The following is a 19,693-nucleotide window of genomic DNA, read 5'->3' on the forward strand; positions in this document are numbered from 1 at the left end:
ACAAAGGAGCAAAGAATATCCTTTGGAGCAAAGAAAGTTTGTTCAATAAATGGTGCTGGGAAAACTGGGTCGCTACCTGCAAAAGAATAAAGCTTGACTACTACCTCACACCATGCACAAAAACCAACTCAAAATGGATTAAAGAACTAGACATAAGATCTGAAACCATAAAATACAGAGGAGGAAATATAGGCAAAACACTACATGACATGCACCTCAAAGACATCTTTACAGACACATCACCCAAAACAGTGATAGTGAAGGCAAAGATAAACAGCTGGGACTACATCAAACTAAAGAGCTTCTGCACAGTAAAAAGACAATAACCAAAACAAAAAGAAACCTCACCTACTGGGAGAAAATTTTTGCACACACCACTAACGATAAAGGACTGATCACAAAAATCTACAAAGAGCTGATGAGACTCAACAACAACAAAGAAAATAATCTAGTCAAAAAATGGGCAGAAGAGCTTAAAAGAAACTTCTCCAAAGAGGAAAGGCAAATGGCCAACAGGCATATGAAAAAATGTTCAACATCACTTGTAATCAGGGAAATGAAAATCAAAACTACAATGAGATACCATCTCACACCAGTGAGAATGGCACAAATTAAAAAAACTAGCAACAACAAATGTTGGCAAGGTTGTGGAGAAAAAGGAACTCTCCTGCACTGCTGGTGGGAGTGCAAACTGGTCCAACAACTATGGAGAGCTGTGTGGACATTTCTTGAACCACTAAACATAGAGCTTCCATATGATCCAGCAATTCCACTCCTAGGTATTTACGCAAATGACACAGAAACAGTAATTCCAAAGGGCACCTGCACCCCTATGTTTATAGCAGCACTATTTACAATAGCTAAGCTATGGAAGCAACCCAAATGCCCAAAATTAGATGACTGGATCAAGATGTGGTACATATACACAATGGAATATTACTTGGCAATCAAAAAAGATAAACACATGCAGTTTGCAGCAACATGGATGGAGTAGAAGGGATCATGCTCAGTGAAATAAGTCAGAAAGAAAAAGAAAAATACCAGATGGTCTCACTCATAGCAGGAATTTAGAAAACCTAAATAAGAGACCAGGAAAAAGACTAATCAATACAAAGTAAAAATCAAAATCAACAAGCAACTATAAACCTGAGACACACTATGGGGGTGGGGGGGGAGAGGGAAGGGTGAGGAAAGGAAGGACTAGAGTAAAAATAAGGGGGGGGGGGGATGCAATTGTATGGGGAATATAACCAAAATGAAAATGCATACATTGTGCAAAAATATAAAAAGATGTAAGAATTATTTTGTTTGTTTTGTGTTTTTTTTTTTTTTTTTAATTTATACAAGCACTGGGTATAGTCCGAAGCATGGGAGGGTGAGAGAATTCACCAGAACCAGAGGGGAGAGCAGAGCAGAGCAGGCAGACTGACGAAATACACTGCTGAGGGGAGCAGCGGGCGGCAGGAGAGGTCTGCGTGCCATGTGGGACCCTCACCCAGTGGCTGGGGATTGGACCAACACTGCAGAGGCTGCTGGCAGCTTCCCAACCCAGTGCTCAACCACTGTGCCACCAGGGAGGCCCAAAAGATGTAAGAATTATATAAAATAAAATATTTAAATAAAAAAAAGATATAAAAATTTCAATAAAAACAAGAGCTGGTTCTTTGAAAGGATAAAACAAAGCTGGTAAACCCTGAGCTAGGCTCACTAAGAAAGCAGAGAGAAAACCCAAATAAAAAAATCAGAAATGAAATAGACTAAATTACAACAAATTCCACAGAAACACAAAGGAGTAAAAAAAGACTACAATGAACATCTATATGCAAGCAGGACAAATGAAAAGAAAAGGCCAAATAAACAGCTTGAACAAATCTATCACAAAAACAGAAATTGAACAAAGAATCCGTTGTTCTCCATAAGATCAAAAGCCCAGAACCAGATCACTTCACAAGTGATTTCTATCAAACTGTAAGAGAAAATCTAATACCTATCCTTCTCAAACTGTTCAAAAAAACTGAAGTAAGGGAAATGTTCACAAACACATTTCATGAGGCCAACATTGCTTTGATCCCAAAACCAAACAAGAACAGCACAAAAAAGAAAACAACAGACCAGTATCGATGATGAAAACAGATGCAAAAATCCTCAACAAAATCTTGGCAAATTGAATCCAGCAATATATTAATGGAATCATTCACCATAATCAAGTAGGTTTTATTCCAAAGATGCAAGGCTCGTTCAACTTAAGTAAATCAATGTCATTCACCATATAAACAAAAAGATAAAAATCACATGATCACCTCAAAAGCTTTTGAAAAATCATTTGATAAGATGTAACACCATTTATGATTTTAAACTCAGTAAAATAGGAATAAAAGAAACATATCTCAATTTAATGAATCATATATGACAAACCCACAGCCAAAGTTATACTCAATGGGAAAAAATTGAAAGCATTTCCCCTAACATCAGGAACAAGACAAACATGTCCATTGTAACAGTACTGTTCAACATTCTGTTGGAAGCCCTAGCCTGAGCAACCTATCAGGAAAAAGGCATTAGAAGACTCCAAATCAAAAAAGAAGTAAAATCTATCACTACTCCAAGATGACATGATAGTATACATGGAAAATACAAAAAACTCTACCAAGGAACTACTAGAAATAATAAATGAATATAGTAAAGTGGCAGAATACAAAAATACAAATAATTTCTTAATTCTTTATGTATGAATTAGGAAAAAGAGAAATTAAGAAAACAATTCCATTTCAAATCAAAACAAAATGCTTCTGCCCATTCCTTGACTGAATCGTTTACTTTGTTTTTGTTGAGTCATGTGAGTTCTTTGTATATCTTTGTGATAAGTCCCTTATCAGCTGTATGTGCAAAAATTTTTTACCAATCAGCAGGGTGTCTCTTTGTTTTGGGGTGTCTCTTTGTTTTGGTTAATGTCTCTTTTGCTGTACAGAAGCTTTGCAGTTTGATGTAATCCCAGGTGTTTATCTTTTCCTTGACTCTTTGCTTTGGGTGATGAGTCTTTAAAGACTTTTTCTCCAAAAAGGAAATGCAAATGGCCAACAGGCATATCAAAAAATGTTCAACATCCCTTATCATCAGAGAAATGCAAATCAAAACCACACTGAGATACCACTTTACATTAGTAAGAATGGCACATATCAAAAACAAATATTGGTGAGGATGTGGTAAAAAAGAAACACTCCCACATTGGTGGTGGGAGTACAAACTGGTCCAGCCACTATGGAAAGTTGTCTGGAGGTTCCTCAGTCTACCGAAAATGGAGCTACCATATGACTCAGCAATTCCACTACTAGGGATCTACACAAAGGACACACAAATACTGATTCAAAAGAACATCTGTACCCCTATGCTTATTTTAGCACTATTTATAATAGGTAAAACCTGGAAATGACCCAAATGCCCAAAAATAGATGACTGGATCAAGGAGATGTGGTATATATTCACAATGGAATACTATTCAGCAATCAAAAAAGACAAACTCATGCCATTCGCAGCAACATAGATGGAGCAAGAAGGAAATTATGTTCAGTGAAATAAGTCAGAAGGAAAAAGAAAAATATTGGATGGTTTCACTGATAGGAGAAATATAGGGGAACCAAATAAGACATCAGTGTAAAAAAATAATAACAGTACAAATACAACAAACAAAAACAGACAATTATAAATCAGAGACATCCTGCAGGGGAGGAAGTGGTAGAGGGATCAGAGGCAGGGAAGGAGGAGCACAGGGGACTGTGGTAATGGTGCACGGGTGTATTGGTGGAGGAAATTCTATAGGGACTACATTTGAGGGGGATGGGAAGCAAATATTGTTTAAAAATGAACAATGATGGGGGCCCCCCTGGTGGTGTTAGGGGGAAAGGATGTCCTGAGCTAATTCCATGCAGGCTTTGTGGACTCCACCCACAGACCAAAGCCATCAAGACACTGGGAAAGACAAATCCCGTCACCACCAAAGGGAAGGTGGCTGGGACCTGAGGGTGGAGTTAAGCAGCCAGGTTTGGTATAAAAACCAAACACGTGGGCCTTGGGGGACTCGCTCTCTCGCTTGCCTCCTGGCTTCAAGGCTCCTGGCTTGTGGCCAGCTCTCAGAGTGCCATTTGGGATTCCTGATCGGTGGATCGGGTAGGACACATTTAAAACTTTGTCTCCCACTTTTCTCCCTGAGTTGTACATTTCCTCATTTGCTCTTCCCTTGTAAATAAACCTTTTATTAACCTTTCGCGTGTGCCTGCAGCAGAGTATTGATAAGTCCTTTTAAGCGCACGGGTGAGGACCCACAGTCAGGCAACCCGTTTTGTATCGGGGCTGCCCTATAACAGTGGCACAGCGCTGTGAGGCTGTCCGCAGCCTCTGCAGCATGGGTTAGATTCCAGGCCGCCAGGGAGATACCCACATGGTGCGGCAGACCTCTCCTGTCTCGCCCGTTGCTCCCCTCAGCAGTGTATTTCAGTCAGTCTGCCTGATCTGTTCCCTGCTCTGTCTCTGGTGAATCCTCTTACCCTCCCATGCCTCTGGCCTGTACCCCAGTTCTAGTATAAATAAATATATCTAAAAAAAAGAAAAAGGAAAAAAAAGACATACAAGGAATCCAAATAGGGAAAGAAGAAGCAAAACTATCACTATATGACCCTCTACCACCCACAAAGTCGGCACTCTCCGACCAACAGAAAGGAGGAAAAAAAAACTAACCAACAAGAACAAACTACCCATCAAGGGGGACTGTGAGTGGAAAGGAACTATTTCATCCACCACACACTGTGAACTGGAAGTGTGGAGAACCCTGCAGGAATAGCCGTGGACAAAGACTCCCAGGAGACCTACAAATACCCCAAGGCCAACCGGTAAGCTTGTGCTGAAAAGCAGGTGCTTGAAAAGCATACGCTGATCACGGCTGCGCAGGTCCCCGCGTGTGGGACCTAGGCTTGCGGGGAGATGCGTGGGAGCCCTCATTGAGGTGAATGTCCCTCACTGAGTAATCAGAAACCAGGCGCCCTGACAGGGGAGCGGGGTGCAAAAGGCGCCATTTCTGCGGACACTTAACTGGGGTACAGCCCGCATCCTGGACCTGAGGGCTTTGGAACTGAGACCCAGGGCACGAAATTCGGGGCATGGGATCCCCACGACGGTGGGGCACAGGGCAGACACAGCACCCTCACGCCGTTGAGGCTCTCCACGTCACTCCCACGTCACTCCCGCTCTGTTCCCCCGACCCACTGGGTAAAAAATCAGTACCCAAAGGACACTAGGAAAGATCTCTGGCGCCACCTAGTGACCAGAAAAAAATCGCCAACACCCTATAGTTGGAAACTGGGGATCCCAAAAACACCCTCAGGCGTTTTTGGGTGAGGCCTGAGGGTGGGCCATGCAAATGGGGGTAAGGGGGAAAATTAGGCGTGGAGCAAGACCCCATCCTGGAATTGAGAGCTAGGCACAGGATCAGGGGCGTGGGATGCACCATAGCAGCGGGCACTGCATAGGGTGACAGCCAGCGTTTTGGATCTGATAGCCCTCGAACTGAACCTAGAGTGCACAATTCAGGGCGTGAGATCCATACAGCTGCGGGCACAACACTGGGTGAACAAGGGGCAGACACAGCACCCGGCTTGAATAAGAGCCCCTGTGTTGAGGTGCTCCCCTCTTACCCCCCCTCCACTACTCAGAGAACCACTGAGAAAAAGCACAGATCAGCAAGTACAGGTCTCTGGTGCCACCTCATGACCAGAACTAAATCACCAACTAGCTGATTCCCTGTTGGAACTGAGTAAATACAGAGGGAGAGACAGAGCCCAGCAACACAGCATCAACACCTGGTGGAGTTTTGGCCTACCAGTGCTAGTCTCAGTCTCATAAACAGTTTCTGACACCCCTAAAGGAGCACTCCAAAGAGATGCCCGCCAACACCAGAGACACAACATCCCAACACACAGAACTAATTAGAAAGCAAACAATAGGGAGAAGGAAAAATATAAATAACCAAGCAAGACTGCAGAAGGACACACCACAAAAAGAAATACAGTCACCAGAGCTCAACAATGACATGGAAGAACTTCTCGGCCTATCAGATAGAAAAGTAATAATCATCCTGATTAAAAAGCAGAAAGAAAACGAAAAGGAAAAAAATGATTTGAGACAAATAATCACTGAACTGAAGAATGAAAATTGAAGAAAGAAATGAAATGTAGGAGATAAAAAGAAAGGAAAGAAAAGAAATGTAGGAGATAAAAAGATTTAAGAAAGGAAAGAAAAGAAATGTAGGAGATAAAAAGATTACTAGAGGAGATAAAGAACTCTGGGAAAAGCAATGAAAACAGAATCGATGAAATGGAAGAATGGATCAGTACTATCGAAGAAACAGAAATAAAAAGAGCCAGAAGAAAAAAGGAGAGAGAAGTGCCAATGAAGCAGTATGAGGAGACTCTTAAGACAATTATCAGACTCCATGAAGAGAGGAAATGTAAGAGTTATAGGCATTCCAGAAGGTGAGGAGAGAGACGAAGGAACTGAGAAATTATTCAAGGAGATAACTGAAGAAAACTTCCCAAGCATGAAAAATGAGATTAATATAGACATACAAGAAGCAAGATGAACCCCCAATTACCATAATGAAAAGAAAACTACAGCTATACACCTAATAGTAAAGCTTGCAAGAGTCCAAGACAAGGAAAAAAAAAATGAAACGGGCAAGGGAGAAGAAACAGATAACTTATAAGGGAAAACCAATCAGGTTAACTTCTGACTTCTCTGAAGAAACATTACAGGCAAGAAGAGAATGGAGTAACATATTCAGCAAACTTCAAGACAGCAAATGCCAACCAATAATACTTTACCCGGCAAAGCTCTCCTTCCTCTACAAAAAAAAATACGGACCTTCCCAGACAAACAGAAACTCCAGAAATTCATTACAACTAAACCCCCACTCCAAAAAAATCTACAAGAAGTCCTAAAGTCAAAACCAACAGAGGAATGAACAAGAACAGAATAAAGCAAGGAATAAAATCACAAAAAGACAAACAAAATGGCAAACACAGATGGCAACATATCAATATTAACTCTAAATGTAAATGGGTTTAACTCATCAATAAAAAGACACCGAGTAGCAGGCTGGATTAAAAAACAAAATCCAAACTTCCACTGTCTCCAGGAAACACGTTTAACCAGAAAAGATAAACACAGATTGAAAGTAAAAGATTGGAAAACAATCCTACAAGCAAATGGACCAAAAAAGAAGGCAGGAACAGCCATACTTATATCAGATGAAATAGACTTCAAAATAAAAAAAAGTAAAAAGAGACATAGATGGACACTACATTATGATCAAGGGAACAATACATCAGGAAGATATAACACTCATCAATATATACTCACCAAATGAAGGGGCACCAAAATAGATTAGACAATTATTATCAGCTCTGAAAACAGACATTAAAGAAAATACATATATAGTGGGAGATTTCAACACCCCACTCTCACCAATGGACACATCAAAGTGACAAAAAATAAACAAAGACACTAGAGCCCTAAATAAAGACATAGAACTCATGGACTTAACAGACATCTATAGGACACTGCACCCAAAAAAATCCAAGTACACATTTTTCTCAAGTGCACATGGATCATTCTCCAGAATCAATCACATACTGGGCCGCAAGACAAACATCAACAAATACATGAAGATCAAAATCATTCCAACTATCTTCTCCAATCATAAAGGCATCAAGCTAGAAATAAATCATGAAAAGAAAACAAGGAACCCTCCCACTTCATGGAGATTGAAATCCACACTACTGGAAGACCACTGGACTAATGAGGAGATCAAAGAGGAAATTAAAAAATACTTTGAGTTGAACGGCAAGGTGGACACCACTTTCCAGAAAGCTGAAAGCATTCCCATTAAGATCTGGAACAAGACAAGGAAGTCCACTCTCACCACTGCTTTTCAACGTAATACTGGAAGTCCTAGCCAGAGCAATAAGACAAGAGAATCCAAGGAATCCAAGTAGGCAAGGAATACAAGGAATACAAGGAATCCAAATAGGCAAGGAAGAAGTCAAACTATCACTATTTGCAGATGATACATCCAGAATGTATGGGATGCAGCAAAAGCAGTAATAAGAGGAAAATGTATAGCAATACAGGCTCATATCAACAAACAAGAAAGAACTCAAAGAAACAACCTAATCTCACATCTCAAGTAACTAGAAAAAGAACAAAAAAAAAAAACCTAAACCCAGTAGAAGAAAGGAAATAATAAAAATCAAAGCAGAAATAAATGAATTAGAAATTAAAAAAAAAAATCCAAAAGATCAATGAAACCAAAAGTTGGTTCTTTGAAAAAATAAACAAAATAGACAAACCTCTAGCAAGGCTCACAAAGAAAAAACAGGAGAAAACACATATAAATAGGATTATAAATGAAAGAGGAGAAATCATGACAGACTCAGTAGAAATCAAAAGAATTATCAGAGATTACTGTGAACACTTATATGCAACAAATTCAACAACCTAGAAGAGATGGACAAATTCCTAGAACGATATAATCATCCGAAGCTGGACAAAGAAGATATAGAACAACTACACAGACCGATTACAAGCAGCGAAATTGAAGCAGTAATCAAAGTGCTCCCCAAAAACAAAAGTCCAGGCCCAGACGGCTTCACAAATGAATTCTACCAAACGTTCAGCAGTGAATTAGTGCCTATCCTACACAAACTCTTTCAAAAAATTGAAAAGAAGGAATACTACCAAATACGTTCTACGAATCCAACATTACACTAATACCAAAACCCAACAAAGACAGCACAAAAAAAGAAAATTACAGGCCAATCTCCCTAATGAACACTGATGCAAAAATCCTCAACAAAATCCTTGCCAACAGAATCCAACAATGCATCCATAAGATAATTCACCACGACCAAGTAGGATTTATTCCAGGAACACAAAGATGGTTCAACATCTGAAAATCAATCAACGTAATCCAACACATCAACAAAAAGAAATATAAAAACCATACGATAATATCCATAGATGCTGAGAAAGCATTTGACAAAGTACAACACCCATTTTTTGAAATTTTTTTTTTATAGAGGCATGTTTTTATTTATTTGTTTGTTTGTTTGTTGTTTGTTTGTTTTGTTTATACATGCACTGGGTACAGTCAGAAGTGCGGGAGGGTGAGAGAATTCACCAGAGCCAGAGCGGGGAGCGAGCAGGCAGAAGGACCGAAGTACACTGCTGAGGGGAGCAGCGGGCAGCAGGAGAGGTCTGCGCGCCATGTGGGACCCTCCTCCGGTGGCCGGGGAGCAGCGGGGATCGAACCGGCGGCGCAGAGGCCGTGGGCAGCTTCACAACCCAGCGCTCAACTGCTGCGCCACCGGGGAGGCCCACAACACCCATTTATGATAAAGGCCCTTGAAATTCTCGGGATACAAGGAACACACCTCAACATCATAAAGGCCATATATGACAAGCCAACAGCCAATATCATTCTCAATGGTGAAAAGCTGAAAGCATTCCCATTAAGATCTGGAACAAGACAAGGATGTCCACTCTCACCACTGTTTTTCAACATAATACTGGAAGTCCTGGCAGAGCAATGAGACAAGAGAAAGACATACAAGGAATCCAAATAGGCAAGGAAGAAGTCAAACTATCACTATTTGCAGATGATATGATACTATACATAGAGAACTCCAAAAACTACACGAAAAACTAATTAAACTAATCAATCAGTTTAGTAAAGTGGCAGGATACAAAATCAACGCACAAAAATCAGTAGCCTTCCTATACACAAACAATCAATCTGAAGAAGAAGAAATCAAGAAAACCATTCTTTTTATTATAGAAACAAAAAAAAAATCAAATACCTGGGAATAAACCTAACAAAAGAAGTAAAGGACCTATACAAAGAAAACTATGAAACACTGTTAAAAGAAATAGAAGGAGACACAAAGAAATGGAAAGACATTTCCGCTCATGGATTGGAAGAATTAACATTATCAAAATGCCATCCTACCAAAAGCAATCTACAGAATCAATGCTATTCCAATTAAAATTTCAATGTCATTCTTCAAAGAAATAGAAAAAATATTGAAGAAATTCAAATGGAGCCACCAAAAACCCCGAATAGCCAAAACCCTCCTGAAAAAAGAAAGATGGGAATGGAGGCATCACTCTCCCAGACTTCAAACTAAACTACAAAGCCATAATAATCAAAAACTGCATGGTATTGGAACAAGAACAGACACACGGACCAATGGAACTGAACAGAAAACCCAGAAATAAACCCACAGATTTATGGTCAACTAATCTTTGACAAAGGAGCAAAGAATATGATTGGAGCAAAGAAAGTTTGTTCAATAAATGGTGCTGGGAAAACGGGGTCGCTACATGCAAAAGAATGAAACTTGACTACTACCTCACCCCATGCACAAAAACCAACTCAAAATGGATTAAAGAACTAGACATAAGACCTGAAACCATAAAATATATAGAAGGAAATATAGGCGAAACACTACATGACATGCACCTCAAAGACATCTTTGCAGAAACATCACCCAAAGCAGGGATAGTGAAGGCAAAGATAAACAGCTGGGACTACATTAAATTAAAGAGCTTCTGCACAGCAAAAGAGACAATAACCAAACCAAAGAGAGACCCACCAACTGGGAGAAAATTTTGTACACAACACTAATGATAAAGGACTGATCACAAAAATCTACAAAGAGCTGATGAGACTCAACAAAAACAAAGAAAATAATTCAGTCAAAAAATGGGCAGAAGAGCTAAAAAGAAACTTCTCCAAAGAGGAAAGGCAAATGGCCAACAGGCATATGAAAAAATGTTCAACATCACTTGTAATCAGGGAAATGCAAATCAAAACTACAATGAGATACCATCTTACACCAGTGAGAATGGCACATATTAAAAAAACTAGCAACAACAAATGTTGGCGAGGATGTGGAGAAAAAGGAACTCTCCTGCACTGCTGGTGGGAGTGCAAACTGGTCCAACCACTATGGAAAGCTGTGTGGAGATTTCTCAACCTACTAAAGATAGAGCTTCCATATGATCCAGCAATTCCACTCCTAGGTATTTACTCAAAGGACACAGAAACATGAATTTCAAAGAGCACATGCACCCCTATGTTTATAGCAGCGCTATTTACAATAGCTAAGTTTTGGAAACAACCCAAATGCCCAAAAATAGATGACTGGATCAAGAAGATGTGGTACATATATACCATGGAATATTACTCAGCATTCAAAAAAGATAAACACATGCAATTTGCAACAATGTGATGGAGCTGGAAGGAGTCATGCTTAGTGAAATAAGCCAGAAAGAAAACGAAAAACACTGGATGGTCTCACTCATAGCAGGAATCTAGAAAACCTAAATAAGGGACCAGGACAAAGAATAAATATAAGAAAGAAAAAAATCAATATCAACAACTAACTATGAACCAGAGATACACTATGGGGACTGGGGGGGGGCGGGGAAAGGAGGGATTGGGGTCAAAATAAGGGGGTTGCAATTGTATGGGGAATATAAAAATAAAATTAAAAAAAAAAATACCGGATGGTCTCACTCATAGCAGGAATCTAGAAAACCTAAATAAGGGACCAGGACAAAGAATAACTATAAGAAAGAAAAAATCAAAATCAACAAACAACTATGAACCAGAGACACACTATAGGGGCGGGGGGAAGGAGGGATTGGGTTCAAAATAAGGGGGTTGCAATTGTATGGGGAATATAAAAATAAAATTTAAAAAAAAAAACTATCACTATTTGCAGATGATATGATAATCATAGAGATTATCTAAAAACTTCCCAGAAAAACTAATTAAAATAGGGCCTCCCTGGTGGAGCAAGGGGTTAAGTACCGCACTATAAAGCAATCTGCAGACTCTGCAGCACAAGTTCAATCCCCAGCCGGCTGGGAGCAACCCACATGGCAAAGCAGACCTCTCCTGTCTCGCCCGCTGCTCCCCTCAGCAGTGTATTTCGGTTGGTCTGCCTGTTCTGTTCCCCACTCTGTCTCTGGTGAATCCTCTCACCTCCTGCATGTCTGGCCTGGGCTCTAGCTCTTGTATGCATAAATAAATAAATCTTTAAAAAAAAAACTAATTAAAATAATAAACCAGTTTAGTAAAGAAGCAAGATACAAAATCAACACACAACAATCAGTAGCATTCCCATATGCAATCTATCTGAAGAAGAACTGAAGAAAACCATCCCATTTACAGTTGACACAAAAAATATTAAATACCTGGGAATAAACCTAACAAAGGAGGGCCTCCCTGGTGGCGCAAGGGGTTAAGCACCGCACTATGAAGCAATCCGCAGCCTCTGCAGCATGAGTTTGATCCCTGGTCGGCCAGGGAACAGCCCACATGGCGTAGCAGACCTCTCCTGACTCATCCGCTGCTCCCCTCAGCAGTGTATTTCAGTCAGTCTGCCTGTTCCATTCCCCACTCCGTCTCTGGTGAATCCTCTCACCCCCCACACCTCTGGCCTGTACCCCAATTCTTGTATTCCTAAATAAATAAATCTTAAAACAAAAAACTGACAAAGGAGGTGAGTGAGCTATTTAAAGAAAATTACAAAACTTTGTTAAAAGAAATAGAATAAGATACAAAGAAATGGAAAGCCATCCCCTGCTCAAGGATTGGGAGAATTAACATTACTAAAATGGCCAGTCTACCGAAAGCAATTTATAGAATCAACGCAATCCTGACAAAAATCTCAATGATATTCTTCAAAGAAGTAGAGCAAATATTGATGAAATTCATATGTAGCCACACACACCAAAAAACAACCTTGAATAGCCAAAGCTCTCCTGACTAAAAGGAGAATGGAGGTATCACACTCCTAGACTTCAGATTATACTAATTAAAAAGCCATAATAATTAAAACAGTACGATACTGGAATAAAAGCAGACATACAGACCAATGGAATTGAACAGAAAAACCAGAAACAGAGCCACAGACAAGTGGACAACTAATCTTTGACAAAAGGAGCAAAACTAATCTTTAACAAAAGGAGCAAAGGAGCAAAGAATATGTAGTATTTGATAGACTACTACTACTACTCAGCTGTTTAAAAAGATGAAATAGTGCCTATTAAGACAAAATGGATGGATCTTGAGGTGATTATGCTAAGTGAAATAAGTCAGAAAGCAGAAGAGAGTTACTTGATGGTCTCACTCATTTGCAGAATACAAATAACCAAAGAAAATAAACTGGGAAAACAAGAAGAATCATTCTTAGACTCCTGCAGGCCTGGACCCCTGTGGATACTTCCTGTCTTCTTTGACCCCAGTACCTATCCCAGGGGTCTTCAAAAAAAGAAAGCTTTCACTTTTGTTCTTTTTATGAAGAAACTGCCTTTCTTAACAACTGCACATGCTAAACCACTTTCTCATTTCTTTCTCACTGATTTCTTTGCCATGGGCAGGCCCAAAACTAGCGCAGTTACGAGTATGCTGAGCTAGAGTCATCCCAGTCCTCCCTGTAGCCAGTCTGGCCACACCTGGGTCCAATCACTGACCTATTTGGGCAGATGCAGATGTCATGCATGTAGAACTTGATGGCCTTAGACTGCTCCTTGTTTTTGAAATGGTAATCAGCCAGGAGATAATACAGCTCATTCACCACAGGAGGAGAGGGGTCAGCCCCTTCTGGGAGGCAAGGCACCTGACGGAGGAAAAGGCAAGAAGGGAACAGGAGAAACTCAGGCTTGATCAGTAATGCTGCAAACTCAGGACCATTCCCATCAGTATAGGACACTCAGTTTTCACAGCCATGATTTCTGCTGCAAAGCAAAGAAAGAAGCCAGGGCACATAAACAGCAGTGCTAGCGGAGAAGGTGATAGGACACACCGCCACCTCCTTCAGCTCCTACCTCAGCCGAGGTCCCCTCAATGTAGGCAGAAACTTTGTCAAGGCTCAGGGCTGGTCTTTCTGCGCGGGGCACAATGGTGGCAATTCTCTTCAGGAGGTTAGCCAAGTCAGCAGACACAGTGCTTGTCTTATAACTGTCAAATTCAGGAAGAGTCTTGGGCTTAAAATATTCAAACATAAACAAAGCATCCTCCCATATAAGGTCCACCTTGAAAAAATACAGAAGACAAATCATAGCACAGTCAGGCTAAAAGCACAAAGGGAAAAATATATTTACTTTCATGGAAACACTATTTTGATGAAGATAAGGTCACAATATATTGAAGAGCCTAAAACAAGTTTCTGAAAATTCTGCATACCCATTATAATCTTCCAAACCCAGGTGTCCAAGAAGCAGAAAAGTAAACTGGTATAAGCCTGGTCTTAATAAAAACAAATATTAGAAAAATGAGAGGTGGACTTTTAGTTCATGTGGCTGAGCGAGAGGGTAGGTTCAATTACAAGTAGGGACGTGGCGCAGGCCACTGACCTCTCCATGCCTCAGCACTCCAGTGATCATCTGGTTGACAAAGACTGATCAAGTGCTTACTCTGGGCCAGAGTAGGTTCCCACTCTGTGTAGGCACTCCAGCAAGGGACCTGACCAAAAGAGCTTACATTCAGGAATGGAATCCATAGGATCAGAAAATAATTGATAGCACCGAGGAGGCATGAGATAATATACCCAATAGTGCTCTGAAAACCAAACAACAACAACAAAAAAAGAAAAAACTTTAAGGAATTATTTGTATTATACAAATTGGAAAAAAAAATTGAAAATTGCCATACTGCATATTTGAATGATTAGTCAACAATGATGATGTTAGCTTTTGCAAGGAAAAGCCTTTTCCTTTCATTGGACAACCTGGGACTGTGGAGCTGCATATTGGCAAATCTGACATACTTCACAAGCACTGAGTCTCTGCTTCCCTGTGCGCCACTCTTATGGGTTAAAGGGGTCCACTGGATCTGTTATAACACACTCACCTGCTGGGCTGAGTGCTCCTCCAGGTACCTGGCCTTGCTCTTCTTGCTGGGGAAGCTGTACAGGCAGTAGAAGCATTGCTCTAAGGCTGTCTCCAGCTCCTCCTTGTAGGGGTGTGTGTCTTCAGAGGTAGACACAGCAAGCTCCTTCTGGAGAACTCGTACCTACAGTGGACAAGAAGATATCCTGGAGGAGAGACCTGGTTCAAAGCAGGTCCAGGGAGGTAATTGATCTATTACTTCTGTTAATCTGGGGTGGCTGTGTCTGCTCAGCCTGTTTCTTGGAAGGGGCCTGTCACCTTCACTGGCACTATTCTGGGCCCAGCTCTGGCAGTAGCCCCCAACAAGCTTGCAAGTTGCCTTCCATGCAGTGTGTCTAGTCAATTATACCAATTGTTAGGAGATATTTACTATATGCCCTCTGGAAACTTCGTCGCTCATTTACTTAGCCATTCATTTGCTGCCCAAGTATTTTTTGAGCACCCCTTTACCCTAGACATGGTGCAATATTGTCCTTTGCTTTTAAGAAGCTCAATTCTCATGGAGGTGCAGTTAGCTAAACAGTAAAAATGTAAGATGGTAAATGCCGTTATAGCTGAGGGACTCTCATACAATATTAGTTGTTGTACTAGATACTTGGATCCAGTAATGAACAAAACTAACAAAAATTCCTACCTTCGTGAAGTTACATGTCAATGCAAAAGAGACACAACAAACCTAAAGTATAAACTACATGGCATGCTAGGTGATAGAGCTGCAGATGTAGAATAGGTATGCTCACTGTAAAAAAAGATATAGAATAGAGGTTGGCAAATCTTAAAGTAAATTAATGGGTGTGGCTATGTTTTACTAAAATGTTTATTAATAGGTACTACAGGCTGGATTGTGTACCCCTCCCATTCTCTGTAACCTGTGTATGCTGCTTCGCCTCACACTGAGTAGTGAGGTTTGGTGACAAGAATAATGCTGTTTATCCCCAATAAACACAGTTAGCAATTAAGAGACAGCCAATTTGTGCTCACTAAATATTTACTGACTGGATGAATGCAATAGGCGTTGATTAACTACTACCTGGTAAGATGAGTAGTGCTTGACAAATAGGACTCAAGAGAAGGTATTGGTGAATATAGTTGTTGCCTCCAAAAGTACTGGGTACCTATAATAGGACTCGGTAATGACAAGTAGCTCTATATCCACCATCTCTGCAGTTCAAGGTCAGGTCCAGACGCCACTGAGGCTTAGGTGCACAAGGTAAGCAAGTTAAGTCTTTCTGACAACTTTAAGTAGTTACCTACACATAATGAGCCCAAAGAAGCACAGTGGAGCTCAATCTAAGGAGCAAGAGGGGTGAAGTAAGCCCTAGAGCAGCAACCCATCATGCCCATCAGCCCTATACAGATAGGAAGAGCTTACATAGAATCGCAGTAGAGCTCCATCTGAATTGCAGCACCAGGACCTCCTGCCCAAGTACTCGTGGGCTGTATTGAGCAGCATGAGGGATGAGGGGAGCATGGGCGTCTCAGCCATCACTAAGGAAAGATCAGACCAAGGGACAAAATTAGCAGAGAAAAATGTGGGGCTTCACCTCTCCTAGGTGGGCCTTTCTGACGTAACTGAGGTAGCCATTTTTTTAAATAAGGAATGCTTTGACTAGGTATACTAAAGTAGCACATACTTACTAAAAACAATTTAAATCATACAAGAAAACATAAAGAAGGAATGTTTCATTCACCAAATACCAACCCTCAGAAAACCAATGTTGACCTATGGTGAACATCACTGGAAGCAATTTTCTGTGCATATATGAAACATTTTGAAAGAGAGAAATAATTTATAATAATCAAACCCTTACTACATGTACTATTTCTTTAAAATTCATATAGGCCTATTTGAATATTTCAGAAGAAAAAAGAAGTACCAATAAAATTTCAGTTAAATGTTCGCCACTAGAAGTATTACCAGGTTCCTTAAAGATTCCTTTGTTTTTGAAATTCTGGGGCACATAACCCATTAGTGGACTTGTAACTTTTATTTTATAAGCACTTTCATTTTTCATATCACTGCCCATTGACCTGAAAGAACAGAGGGCATAGCTCCCTGAAGAGACCATTCTCTCATGGTCTTTGATTTGAGAGAACAGAGAGACCATTCTGCCATCTCACCTCAAGTTGGCCTTTTTTATAATGAATTAAACAAAAACAGTCATAAGCAAACAGCCCATCAGAATTGAATCAGTTTATCATAAGAGTCCATTATAGCTGATGTTCTTGGTATTTGTCATGTTCGCCTCCAGAGTTTGTTATAAGCTTCTCGGTTATGTTGACCTTTGTATACTCTGGCCTGATTGGTTTATTTCTGATGGTATCAGTGCCCAGCACTCAGGGCAGGAATTTCAGATCAAAGCAAGAGTTTTAGTTTAAAGAAAACAGAACATTAGTCATAGGAGGTGAATTGGTGGTGGGAATTGTACGGGGACTACACCTGAGGGGTGAAAGCATATAATGTAAAAAAATGAACAGTGATGTAAAATATATATAAAGAAATAAATTAATTTAAAAAAAACAAAAGGAGACAGTGACTCAGGACTAGGGAGGAAGGGAAGGGCACCATACCTAATTTAGGAATCTGCACAAACACACCTAGCATAGGCTGTAACTAATATTTTTAATGATGACTAGGATAGAATACATTAGAACAGAAAACGCCAGAGGGATATCACTCAGTAGACTAGGGATACGTCCATGAAAACTTGTTTCATACTTTTCACTACTGGACAGTCCCAGCCAAAAAGCTATGAAAGACACAGGTTCTTAAAAATAAAGTCAGAAAATCTTAAAAGTTCAAGTCATTGCAATTTTTATGGGTCTTTAAAATTGGTTTTCATTTTTTTTTATTTTTTTAAAGATTTATTTATTCATGCATACAATAACTGGGGTACAGGCCAGATGTGTGGGAGGGTGAGAGGATTCACAAGAGACAGAGCGAGGAACAGAACAGGCAGACAGACTGAAATACACTACTGAGGGGAGCAGCAGGCAAGACAGGAGAGGTCTGCTGCACCATGTGGGTATCTCCCCCACCCGGCCGGGATCGAACCAGCACTGCAGAGGCTGCAGACAGCTTCAGAGTGCTGTGCTCAACAGCCTGCGCCACCAGGGAGGCCCTGGTTTTCATTTTCAATAGCACCAAGTGACTCTATTAGAAGAGGTCAGGGATGGCTTTATAACTCTTTCATCCCATCTCCCAATTTGATTGTGCATATTATTTATAGTTCTTCAAGGTGTGTAACATCTTCTGTTCTACAACTATAATTAGCACAGTTGCTTTCTCTTAATTCCAATTTTAAACAAATTAGGTACTTATCAAAAATTCTTTCCCGTGACTTTTCCATTCCGGCAGAATTTCTTTCTGACTCATGTTGGTTTACTGACTTCATCCTTTAGGAGTGTTTTTAAGAAGCACTCATCCCTGTGAGCTAGGATCCCTGTGTCTGTAACCATCATAATTACAACAACTTGGATAGATGTCTTACATCATACTTTCTTTCCTTGAGAAGTGTGCAGACTTAGAGTTATCACCTCAACTTCCCTGAGTGCTGCTATGGAGATATCTGAAAGATATCCATGAAGATAAATTGCATTTTCAGAAGTCACAAGCAGCTGCTTCAGGAATCACCCTCCTGCCTGTACAGCGGCCAATGAGGATAATCAGAATGGCCCCAGGAGTGAGGTTAGTTCTCAGTATTCTCGCATGCTGACTGAGGATTTTTTACTGTGGCTCAACAGCCTCCAAACCACATCTTCCATAGATGAGTATTCAGGCATTTTGCCAAGTTTAACCTTTTGGGTGGCCATTCTTGCCTTGTGACAGTAACAGGAACCTTCTCCTTTTTTTCCCTTTCAATTGGAGATTTAACTGTGGAATATTTCCTCTTAAAGGAGGACTTTATGGAATACATAGCAGATGGGGTTATCAATGCCTCTGATTAGGGCAGGGTTTTGGCTGCAGTGGGCTTCCCCTTCTTAGGCATTTCTGACCTTGGAATTACCCTTCTTAACCTCACCACTAGCATCAGCCTTCCTGGCTTCAGGTTTCTCCTCTTTAGTAGTCTCTCAGCTTATTCACCTACCATCTTGCAATATGGAAAAAAGTTCAACTCAACATTTTTTAATAAATTATTTTTTGTCCAAATCATATACAGGGGCCCCTGCCTCCATGCCTTGGTGCAAATTTTTGTCCAGACTGAGTTCATCTTTCCTTTTTTCTCCCACATGGGATAGGGGAGGGGAGGCTATAATAGGTTGACATGCTAGCTGTGTCATTTCTTTCTATCCTGCTCATGATCAGCTAGAGCAGTTCCTGCAGACTATGTAAATGTCCTAATATATCATGAATGAAATTTCTGGGATACTATATGTCACACTAAATATAAGACCAAAGGTATAATTTAAAATAGGTGTTGCTCTCAATCCACTTTTATATAACCCGTTTCTGCAGAGGTAAATGGGAGATTGCTTGTCCAGGGATAACTGTGATCCTTGTTAGAGAACCTAGGTTTTATTCTCTCTATTGAGATCTCTTTTGAAGGTAGACTTGTTGCCCAGTGAGAGGAATATAAACAGCAAGCAGCCCCCAGCTGTTAGTTCTTTCACATCTTTGCATAAACAATCTGGGGAGAAACAAGACTGTTAATCCAGGACTCTCTGTATTGTTTTTATAAGAATAATA

General features: G+C 40.4%; 1 protein-coding gene across 2 annotated transcripts in view; it reads right to left on the minus strand.

Annotated features, from left to right (window-relative positions):
- Positions 1 to 19,693, minus strand: part of CABIN1 (calcineurin binding protein 1) — a 201,388-nt gene that overhangs the window by 119,963 nt on the left and 61,732 nt on the right. For both annotated transcript variants that reach the window (XM_054690511.1, XM_054690510.1), the window contains exons 19-22: positions 16,379 to 16,494; positions 14,969 to 15,130; positions 13,945 to 14,151; positions 13,591 to 13,736 (exon numbers count right to left, since the gene is read on the minus strand). In XM_054690511.1, the coding sequence (XP_054546486.1) occupies positions 13,591 to 13,736; positions 13,945 to 14,151; positions 14,969 to 15,130; positions 16,379 to 16,494 (631 nt within the window). The remainder of the gene's footprint in view (positions 1 to 13,590; positions 13,737 to 13,944; positions 14,152 to 14,968; positions 15,131 to 16,378; positions 16,495 to 19,693) is intronic.

Source organism: Talpa occidentalis, unplaced genomic scaffold (assembly GCF_014898055.3).
Source record: "Talpa occidentalis isolate TD23 unplaced genomic scaffold, MPIMG_talOcc4v2.1 talOcc4.8, whole genome shotgun sequence".
Classification (NCBI taxonomy): Eukaryota; Metazoa; Chordata; class Mammalia; order Eulipotyphla; family Talpidae; genus Talpa; species Talpa occidentalis.